Source organism: Xiphias gladius, chromosome 7 (genome assembly GCF_016859285.1).
Source record: "Xiphias gladius isolate SHS-SW01 ecotype Sanya breed wild chromosome 7, ASM1685928v1, whole genome shotgun sequence".
Classification (NCBI taxonomy): Eukaryota; Metazoa; Chordata; class Actinopteri; order Istiophoriformes; family Xiphiidae; genus Xiphias; species Xiphias gladius.
Window position 1 is genome coordinate 5024974 of NC_053406.1, and position 11477 is coordinate 5036450.

At 40.3% G+C, this 11477-nt stretch overlaps 1 protein-coding gene across 1 annotated transcript; it reads right to left on the minus strand.

The window, feature by feature from the left end:
- Positions 1-663: 663 nt before the first annotated feature.
- Positions 664-11113, minus strand: psmd2 (proteasome 26S subunit ubiquitin receptor, non-ATPase 2). The gene is made up of 21 exons (XM_040131492.1): positions 10991-11113; positions 9771-9827; positions 9489-9653; positions 8908-9029; positions 8430-8654; positions 8146-8304; positions 7715-7859; positions 6035-6095; positions 5764-5910; positions 5572-5678; positions 5016-5143; positions 4633-4720; positions 4379-4541; positions 4012-4113; positions 3717-3868; positions 3488-3571; positions 2810-2978; positions 1943-2037; positions 1736-1862; positions 1465-1583; positions 664-1243 (listed from the first exon to the last, which is right to left on the minus strand). The coding sequence occupies exons 1-21, from the start codon at positions 11111-11113 to the stop codon at positions 1061-1063; spliced, it is 2721 nt and encodes a 906-aa protein (XP_039987426.1). The 3' UTR covers positions 664-1060.
- Between the last annotated feature and the right edge of the window lie 364 nt (positions 11114-11477).

Sequence of the window (11477 nt, forward strand, 5' to 3'; positions counted from 1 at the left end):
GGTATTTAGAAAAATAAATAATGAATTGATTTCAAAGCCTAACATTTTGTGTCCAACAGCCACAGGCATAATTGTAGTTCTGAGTATTTACTATCCACTGGAGGTTTCTATGATGGTATATTCTACTATTTCCACTTCCGCTAATAAGGTAAGACACACACACAGAAACTCTTTATTTAAAAAAAAAAAAAAAAAAAAAATTGGCTGTGACACCACTGTTAAAATGTGGCATCTATCTGTACTCTTTTTTTTTTTAAACTTAGTTTTATTCTCCAGGTCAAGGATCCTTGGAACCTTTGCTCCTTGTAGATCACTTACAATTGATATGTTTAATTCTAAACTACTTTTGCCATCACTTTCCTCCATATATGTACACAAGTGTGTGTATATAGGCTCCTCCTTGTTGAGGACAACTGCTTAATTTAACTGACAACACTTGTGACATTGAGTAAATTATAACCAAGTTTCATGGCATACTTTGCACCTAAATCAACACAACACACAGCCATCATATTTCCACCATGTGGATCTGAGTTTTTTATTTTTGATTCACCTTGTACAGTACTCTAACACCCCAAAAAAAAAAAAAAACCAAAAACAAAAAGAAACCCAAGACAAATGCAATGAAGAATACATACTTTTAAATGCTCTGAGTGTAAAAAAAAAAAAAAAAAACCAAACAAACAAAGGGGTGGTGAACAGTTCCCACTTTTGAAGAGGCCCCCAGTCAGCCAAACAGCTGATTCAGTACAAATGGGAGAGGTGGATCAAACTTAGAGCAATAAGGAAACCATCTATGTAGAGTGGATAAGGTCCCAGTTAAACCCTCTCTGTGTCATACCAGTCCAATTAACCAGACCCCAATCATCCATTTTTAATGACTGCTGGAGCTGGGCCACAGATGACAGTGAGAGGACAAAGCAAGGAAGAAGGATAGGCCTGCGTCGCTCTTTTCAGCCATGCTGTAAACAACTAAATATAACAACTGCCAAGAGCCATGGAGGACTACCCTTACAAACAGAAGGAGAGACCAGCGAGAATGGTTTTGTTTGGGTGCAGTCTAGGTTTCATAGTTAGGGTTCTTGCGGAGGATGACAAAGCCCTCCAGGATGGGGGTGACAGGGAGGTACTCCTCTGTGGCCAGCTCAGCCCTCTCTCCATGAGCGAGCAACACTGGTGTGGTGTGAGTCTGGAAACCTGTGATGGCTTTTGGCTTGCCTGCCTGGCCCACGACATCCACAGCCTGGACACAGATCATACAAACAAATTCATGAGATAAAGAGCCATTTTTCTTTCAGCTATCTTTCCATAGTTTTCTTTATTGTAAGTCTGGGAAAAATATATATTTTCATGAATTTTGACTGTTTTTTAAGTCAAGAAAAGAATTGTAATACACACGAATGGCAGAATTTCCATTACCATTCTTGTCTTTACATTTCTCAGAGTAATTATCCTAGGCTTTACCTGTCCAACTCTGACAGACACAGGCAGTGGTCGGAGCTCCTCATCGAATGTGACCAGCATACGTGGCTGCATGGCTGCTACCAGGCCGTAGAGAATATAGTGAGATTTCCCCAGGATTACTGTAATGCACACAATGAACACCAGGGGGAATATTAACACAGGGAAATTACTAATGATCACAACCTTCAAATTGCATAACCATAATGGACAATGTTAAGTGTGTGGAAGCAGAGAGCTGAGACAAGTAGCAGCAGGGGGAAAATAAACTGACTGTTCTTGACATCAAGGAAAGAAACAAGCACGGTGAGCAGTCCAGCAACCGCCACCTGGCTCATCAGCTGCCTGTCGCTATGGTAGGGACAGAGTGTCAGTGTGCCTTTGCCCAAGTGAGTCAGACCCTGTGGAGGCACAAACAGCAGAGTCAATAATCACTCAAACACACTGTCTGGTACAGAGTGCCTTTTGTGTTGCCACCCACCTGAGCCAGTCGGACCATGAAGAGATTGTTAGGGTCTTTGGCGTGATACTGTGCCAGCTGCCGCAGCATGGCAGCCAGACGGGCGTTATTTGTGCCTGAGGAAATGGAAAAAATGAAGTGTGTTAAATGTGTAAAGGAAGTTGACACTAGAGGCTCTCCCAGAGGAGGCGGCATTGTGCATCACTGAAATGGCAAGTATGTAAGATGCACCTTCAGTGGGGTCAGCTTTTAATGTTGCAAGCTAATACATATTTATGAGGACGGATGCGTATTTAAGAGTTTTCAATTTGTTGAGTCTCAAAGCGTCGGCATGAGCCTCTATGTAAAATAATTAACAATAATGACATGGAAACGCTCACAGAAATTGTAACCTAACAAAGCTTTAATGCCCACTTTAAGCAGATAATATATGAAATCAGTGCACGATTATAATATAGCGCTTTGACAGCATCTTATTTGTTTGTAGTCAAAATACTCGAAAGGGGTTATAAAAATGAGGTTGTTTTTTTACAGAGTTTTAATGAATGGGTGTTAGATTATTATTGAATGGTTTAGGCTTTTTTTTTTATTACACTTTTACATTTTCGCTTATTGCATCACATAACTTGGTTTTGTAATTTTATTAAAAACAGCAAACAATGTATTAAGCTAACATACAAGTCTAATACAATTACCATGACCTAACATTACAAACAATTAGCTATTTTTTTTTAATATACAGAAAGTAATAATAATAAATAAGCTACTACGCATGAAAGCCCTCAAGTGAAACATTTTGAGACATAGACTTTGACAGGGGTTTGGTATCGTGGCAGCTATTAGCACGCAGTTAACATTATTCCATGTAATGTCCAGAATCCTACTTACCACTCCCCACCATGCCCATGGCAAAGATGGAGTTGTGGGAGACCTCAGGGTCAGCATCATGGGAAAACTTGCTGAGGGTGTCCAAGATGTTGAGACGAGGGTTGGACACGGAAATGAGAGCAAGGGCAAGGGGCACTGCTCGTCTCAGGGTGGGCTCACCATAGCGCAGCTGATGGAATAAATACAGAGAAAAGACACTGTAAATGCATCGCTAAAGGTGAAAAAGATCAAGAGAAGAACCGAAATTTGGCTAAAATTATTTTAATTGTCACACCCCAGTATATATGGTTGACACATGACACAAAGGAACTCTTTATGCTATGTTCTTTGTCTGATTCATGAAGAACTTTAGGGCAAGTAGAAAAGAGTAATAAATCAAAGAGACAACAACAGAGAAAACTGTAGGAAGTGGGATCAAAAGGTGATGATGTTATGTGGATCAAAAGAAGAAAAAAGGGACAAATGATGAGGTCTGAAAATACGGGAGCACTGTCTAGTCGAGATAACCAGGCATAAAGGCCTCTCTTCCTTGAGTATAAATAGTGGAAGTTACAACGTGAAGTAGATCAAAAGAATAGGAAATAAGAGGTTTTCAGATGGGGGAACAATGATGTATTCAGTAAAGGTAAACGGAAACAAAACAAGAATAGACGACTGACAGTAAGCAGTGCTACTGACCAGATGTCCAAATGTTCGCAGTGCCATTTCAGAGCCAATCTCCTCCCCCATGGCAATCAGGGCAATACCAAGAACAGCTACACCCTGAAAGGAAAACATAAAAATAAACTGTTTTCTCCTTTTTCCCCAAGTAGAAAACTTCACACGCATCCATAATATAGGTGATAAAGAAGTACTACATGGAAAGAAATGTTTATAAGGATAATTATGGTAATAAGTTAGTCTTTACCTGGTGGGAGCCCATGTCAGCAGTAGTGTCCTTCTTGTCTTTGTCCTTCTTATCCTTCTTGTCCTTGTCCTCATCTTTTTCCTTCTCCTTGGCTTCATAGTGCTCACTGCAGATATGGAGAAGCTGCTGCACCTTCAGCACATTACCAGAACCTGAGATGGGGGGGGGGGATTATTAGCATGAGTTATGGCATTCGTGGAAAATGAAAGATTAAATCAGTAGATATAGGTCTGCATCTGTGCCAACAACTAAATCACTGTGGAATGGCTGGGGAAAAAAGTACTGTCAGACTGACCTGCATAGGCACAGATATCCACTAGTGTGTTGGCAAAGCTGCGGAAAGGTTCAGGTACAACCTGTAGAGCTGCCAGGGTTGTCTCAATTGCCTCTCCTTTACCTAAGGACAGTGAATGGCACAAACACAATAGTTTGAGCAACATTAAGGTAATCAAAAAAGATACAGTGGTAATGGAATTGACCTCTACAACAAATCCTGACCTACACAAACTGATTTGTAAAAAGCAGTCACACTTTGCGTATTAGTTTATTTTATTCTCTTTTGGCTCCTATGCCAGTACAGATCTTTCCACCCAGTTTTGAAAAATCTCTGAAGTTATTTAATATTGTTCTTAATGTTGAAGCCTGTAGCTCCTTATACCTACCCAGGTGGTTGAGTCCTAGGCCTAGAGGCAGCCAGCGGGCATATGTGTCCTTCAGCTCCTGCTCATTCTTCTCCATGATGGTCTGGACGATGGTGGAGGTCACGTCGCCGTTACACGACCCTACTGCGATCATACCACATGCCAGCGCTGTCACACCAACCACCTGGACATTAAAACACACACACACCTGAATGTTGCTAAACCGAACATATATAGAATGAGATGAGCCCTTAACACAAAACTAGCATCCATACCTCCATGCTGGATTTGGAGTCTCCCATGACAGGGAGAAGCAGAGAAAGGACATCTTCTCTGTTGGAGCCAGCGTAGGCCAGGCCCAGTCTGAAAACAAGACGACAAGGATCAAGAGACACAGCCACAATGTGCTATCATAAGATAATACTTTACAGATCCCCAAAAGAGAGACTCAAGTGTTAAAGAGCAGATCATCAAAGAGATTAAAGAGATTGGTACAGATAAGCAGAGAAAACTTAACAGAATAAGACAATTGAAAAGTTATATGCACCACTAAACCCTAAACCCTTTGATAAAATTGCCTTGTATAATTCAGAAAAATCTCCTTGTACAAATGCTATTATGTTTGTTTGTACTTTCTATATGTAAACATTCTCCTCACCCAAAGATGGCTCCTATCCTCATGACATTGCTGTTGTGGAGGACATAGTCTGAGAGCAGGGCGAGGGCCGGGTCACATTCGTTTCTCACACCTGAGTTTACAATGCCACAGGCCAGAAGGGCACCGGACTGCACAGAGAGAGATGACGCAGGTGTAAGACAAAAAAGAAAGACCTCCGGGGCTTCATTTTTAAAGCCTTTCCTCACTAGTAATAAGCCTGAGAATAGCTTATGTTTTTCAGAACGTCAAATTCACGAGTAAATGAAGACATAGTTGTAATCTAGTCAATGAACTGAATTTGCTCCGCCGGAAGCTAATGCAATGTAGTGATTTACTGGAACTTAAGTACTGAAGATATTGGGAGAATCTCATTAAAAAAACTCTGCCAAGATATAAAAAGCAGTGGTGTAGAACAGTTAACAAAGTTGAGATGGGATTCTGTTACTCTTAACGGCTCAACTTAAAAAGATTATGCTATTACGACCATATCACTGTCTGAAAATAATATGAACTCTATTATTGAAATATTTCTAATATTTCCTAGCTTAATGTTTACCTTGATGTAGTCCTCGGAAGAATAGAGGTATTTGTCAATCTGGGTCAGACCACCATCCACGTCCCAAAGCAGGATCATACCCAGGGAGGCTGCAGCGCTCAACATGCCTGAAGACATTTATATCATCATTAGGCACTGAACAATCAAATAAAATGTAAATGTAAAGTGTTTGTTGTGTGTGTTTTGTTTTACCGTGGTCCTTATTCTTGTACAGCCACTTGTTGCCATCGTCTGTGAGCAGCTTGTCCTGTCCAAAAGCTGCGTTGACAAAGCCGTTCACAAAGGAGGACGCCAAATTCATACGAGCAGAGTCCACCTGAGAGCCGCTGCCTCCAAACCCTGTCACGTAAGGAACAGTTGTCATACAACATGGCTAAATCATACATTTTCCCCCATCAATGAACAAACATAACTTGGCCACTAAATCACAAAACACGGCATCCATCCGACCATATGGACTCACTGTTGTTTTCCAGGTGTGTTTTGTAGATGTCATCTGGGACTTTGGGTTCCATGATGTCCAACTGGGGAGGACAGGATGAGCGTTTTATTAATAAAAAAAAAAAGGTGAAATGTGTTGAGTCATACGGAGAAACTCAAAGCAATTAGAAAGTGCAGAGCTGAATTTATAATCCCCCACCTGCAACTGTACATTATAATCATCCTTTCTGTGTAACCCTTCTAAAACTTCCTTCCCCCTGTTTCCCCACATACACATTTCTTTAAAAAAAAAACTCTTGTTTCTCATTCTAATCCTCGGCTGCAACCTTCCTGCACACATGCAACCCCCATATGTTCCTGCTATTTTTTAAATTTTTTTTATTTATTTATTTATTTATTTTTTTTTAAGCAAGAGGCAGAACATCCAGGGACATGATATAGTTTTCCTTGACCATTAGGGATTCACCTCTCCGATATGCTAGATTAGTATCAGTGCCAATACAGATTGGGTGTCAGTCGTGAAATTAACTTAAACAGACTTACACAGGTTTTTTGTCTATGTTATTATAAAAGTCCTTGTTCCTACTAAAGAGAATCCGACTCGGTCTTTATTACCACAGTACCTCTAGTCTCATGTTAATTTACATAAAAATTATTCCGAAGAGTTACACACAATGAGGTATACAGATTTTAAATCTGGGAGAAAGAAAGCACTAAGCACAGCGCTCAATATCAGCACATATCCCCAGGTAAGCTACAGGAATCAGTAATGGGAGAGAGAGTAGAATCATTGCATCCCTCTTGAGCAGTTCATTGCATATAGTGCTATTATTATTACATCCATGTCTGCACGTCTATGAAAGAATTTAAATGGATTTGTATTTACCGACAACTCCCAAGAGATAGGTTTTATAGGACCGATTCAATGCAGGGCTGTGCAATACAGATGACAAGATGCTGAGTGATAATCTGCTGATAAACCGATTGTGATGTAACTGTTGTAAGCACACATTTTCAGTGTTTGTCTGTATATGCTGTCATGAATAGAATAGAAAATAACACTGTTTAATGTGTAAATATAGTAAAATTTGGAACTTATTTTCAATTTTTAAAATGGTACCTTCCAATAATGGCAGGAATTTGTATGTCTAATATACAAGTTAAGATTCCATGGCACCAGAAAACTCATGCCTGCAGCTACTTCACAGTACAAGCCTTCAAGCAGCAGGCAGTTGGCTCCAACTCCTCGTGCAATGGAAGTTGGATTTTTATTTTTCTTCTGTGCTTTTTTGTGACAGATTTTGTTTTTGTTTTGTTCACAGTCAGATATCTGAGACCTTTGTGATATGCAGCCATAGAAGTGACTTATCAGCACCGATGCTTGACAAAAGTGTATCCAGCTTCTCAAGTGTGTATGAATAAACATTCAAGGCATTTTGGAAACTTGGTAATATATATAAAAAGGCCCTATAAGGAAGTTTCAGATCAAACACATTCATCACTTTTACTATAACTGTCAAATTAATTTCTTAACAAGTGCACAATTAAAACTTAAAAAACCCACCAGCGCTAAAAACAAACAAACAAAGAACACAGCAAGGATGAAAATCTTGGCTCAGCAGCACAGACATGCCCCATAGCATATTAGTGTCTGATGTTTTCATTTTCAGAACCTCAATACAGTTCTTTAACCCTCTCTTACCTCTCTGGCCAGGGCCAAGAAGTTGCTGTTGAGCTGCACATTAGACATGATCTCTGTCAGGTCCTCATAGTCCTCGACATCCTCATTAAGCTCCAGGAACATGCCGTGACGACCGAGCATGAAGGCCATCTGCTTCTGGATGACACTGCAAGGGGTGAAAGATACTGGTAGCAGGCCTTTCATTTACACCATGCACTATGACACACTAAGACTTGAATTCCTAAATGAGTTGAAGTACTGTCTAAAGAGAATTCACAGAAAAATGTCAAATGATTGACAGGAACAAAACCAAAAGCAGTGGACTGAGGTAAGCAATATCAATTTTTTCCCTTAAATGTAGCTGTGCTCTGCCACCTTGATGGGTTAATACCTTTTATCATTACCACAACCATCTTGTGTCCTCTAAGAATAGTGGTTTTTTTAATCCTTACATGTCTTTGCAGGATGTAAAGATGTTTTCAACTGGCTCCACATCATTGAGCATCAGGGCCAGACGCAGGGCCTCCGGATAATGGTTGAACTTTCGGAAGATGTTCAGGGCACATCTCAGCAGTGCTGAGTTTTCTGGCTCAGGGACATAACTCACACAACTAAAGGAGTGATGAAGGAAGGAAGAGATGAGATGGCTATATTTCAGCGACAAATTCAGGTCATTTTATTAATATACTTAATAATCAGGTTTGTGTTTTCTGAGCACTGTAAAACCTGAACATACCTGGTGAGGTAAAGGCAGACTTTGCCATAAGCATTTTCATCAATGTAGTCCTCCAGCATGTCCAGCCTCTCAATCTCCATCAGCAAGTCGCACGCCTCGTGCTCAGCATTGTGGGCCATGTTGTAGGGCACAATCTCCTTCACCAGTTTCAACAGCGTCTCCTGCTGTGTCTTGTCATTCTCCTCCACCTCCTGCCACTCCTTAGCGACCTCACCTGCCAGGTGCCTGGAAGATGATGGACAGAAAATATTTGTCACCAAAAATTTAAGCAAGCAACCAATGACATTTCTTATGTACCTAGGTTTTTGTACTAATTTGACACTGAACCACAGCATAAATAAAACAAAACAACACAAAACAAAACAAAAAACAAACAAACAAAAACCACACCAAAGAGCTGTATATTCCCCATTTAAGTTACAGCTTCACCAACAGCCAGAAGACTTCTACATATGTTGTTGGTAGTTAGTTGTCTTACCTTACATACTCATGTCCCCAGGAGGCCAGCTCTTCCTGCGAGCCCAGCAGACGGTACTTCAGACACTCCCTCTCACCACTCATTGTCATGGCCAGCACTGACACCACATCAGCACAGAAACGCTGCAAATACAAACATCTATAGTTTGAACTTGATTTCATGTGTGGATTGGATTTAATGTCAGTGTTAAGAGAAGTGGGACAGCTTTAAGATTTATACGAATGCTTTTGGCAAATAATAAAGGCCAATAAACTTACGACATGATGACGCCATTTGTGTGATTATACATTTGGATTATATATCCAACAATGTTGGGTTTTCATCAAACATGCAAGAATACCTGTTATTTTTATTCTGAGCAAAACACTGATCTCTTCCATTACTTGTCAAGGGGAGAAAAAAAACAAACAAAAAAACAAAACAAAAACAAACCAAAAAAAAAAACCCAGCAATCTGTAGATTCAATTGCATACACTTGCATGGAGGCTGTACCATTTTTTTCAACGTGGTTCTACAGAAAAAGTCTTAAAAATGTGCTCATACTTTAATTTTTCAATATTCTGGCAGCATTAAAACCATACCTTGTTCTCTCCAGGAGCCATCCCCTCATGGATCTCTTTGAGCTTGCCATAGTGTGGGCGCAGGAATTTCAGGGGCTTGGGTACTGAGGTCATGGAGGTGGTTGAGGAGCGGATTTGTCTGCGCAGCTCTTCCAACGACGGACGGTACAGCGCCGTGTTCTTCTCCTGCAAATGTGTAGAAAGTTGAGTTGGTTTTTTTTTGCCTTGTAAGGGATTTTACACCCTGACACATCAGTGAGGAAAAAAATGAGGGAAAAAAATCTAAATAAATCTAATACTCACACTCAGCCTCTCCACCATCATTTCCAGGTCCTCTTGTAACTGCTTGTCTTCCTCTGACTGAAATTGTGAAAGAAAAGAATAACATTATTACAAATCAAAAACAAAAATCCACACAAACATTCATCTTTCACTGTCCCTGTTTTTGGCCTCAAAAAGGAGAGGGGTTATAGCTGATAATGTGGTGACGGCAGTGGTCATGTTTATTTTCTTATCATGCATTTTTGGAACTATGAATCAACACTTTACACTGTCAGCTACCTGACTATTGCTGCTGTAGTTTAATATGTACTGTTGTTTGGAATACTTGTTGTAAAAGTAAGTGCCCACAGGGACAAATATTGATGAAAAATAAATTTGCTGACCTAATGACCTTGTAGATGCACGATATCAAGCATTCTTTCCTATTTGGCATAAGCACTTAGAAAGAGAACTTAGAATCAGCCACCACTAATGATTGCAGCTACACTTTGACAGTGATGGATTTTTCCCGTCCTATTATATTTCTATATTCTGTCCACCTTGATGGCGAATGCCTGCCTGACGCATTTAGAGCCACCGTAACCTATGATTTATAACACTAATTTTAATCCGGTATAAAGAAAACAATTACACATTTCTAAGTTTGCACTAAGTTCCACATCAATATCCACTGACTAACACGAAAAACAATAATCTGACCAGTGACACTTAGCCTTGGCTAATTCACAAAGGCGGCTACAAGCTAAACTGCCCAATAGACCTGTTGTTACAGTTAACGCTAGGAAACTGTTATTGTGTGGTTTGGCAGTTTATTTCAATTCGCGCTAGCCCCTGTGCCGCACACTATGTCGCCCAATGCTAACACACGATAGCTGGATATGGTCGCAGTCAGGGAGCAAAGCTAACATTGATGATACTATAGACAGCAGCGATAACAACTAGCAAGCTAACGTTAGCTTACCGGCTGAGTTAGGCTAGGCTATAGTGAGCTAACGGGGTGAGTTTATGTGCAGATTTTTAAAAAGGACCACAACACATAAATAAGTCGAATGGGGACATTTCATGTGAGAGATAATCACAAAGTAATTAAGTAAGTTAATTTGTCGTCTATCTTGAAATGCATTGACTTAGGCCTGCTCAACCATGTTGTCAAAGCGGCAGTGACTAAGGCAAAATAATACCTCTGGCTCCTGTGAGGTTACTAGCACAAATCTGAATGAGAAAAAAATGCCCACACTCACCAGTTCTTGCTCTTCTTTCTTGTCCTTTTCTTTATCCTTGGGCTGCTGACTCTTATCCTTGTCCTTCGCCTTCTCATCAGTCTTTTCGGGGTGCTTACTCTCTTTCCGTTTCGCCTCCTCCATAGTTGCGACTATATGAACTATCGGCTAGCAAACGGAACTGAAGAGAAATGGTATGGGCCGCCTCTTCTTCTTTTCTTCTTGTTCTTCTTATTTTTCCTTCTTCTTCTTCTTCTACACGAAGAATGTGTTGTATTTTTTCTTTACTGCCCCTGCTGGCGCTGAGCTGCCATGGTTGTTTGTGTGTACTTCAGGTCCTGTAAAACATGGCAGCAGTTTGTTTAAAGACCTCAGGTGACCTGTGATTTCCTGCAGTTTGGCTGATTATTACTTTTCAAACACTCGACACACTTAACACGGATCCACTAATTGAATCATACATTTTAAGCCATATATTGCAGCACACTGTAGTCTCATTACCAAACGT

Bases quoted from the DNA above. Each gene is read 5' to 3' on its own strand.
- psmd2 (XM_040131492.1), bottom strand. From the start codon at position 11,113: ATGGAGGAGGCGAAACGGAAAGAGAGTAAGCACCCCGAAAAGACTGAT. The intron at 5,144-5,571 runs GTAAACATTAAG...CTCTCTGTGCAG, and splicing joins CTTCCGAGGACTACATCAAG to TCCGGTGCCCTTCTGGCCTG. The intron at 1,244-1,464 runs GTAAAGCCTAGG...ATCTGTGTCCAG, and splicing joins TGTCTGTCAGAGTTGGACAG to GCTGTGGATGTCGTGGGCCA.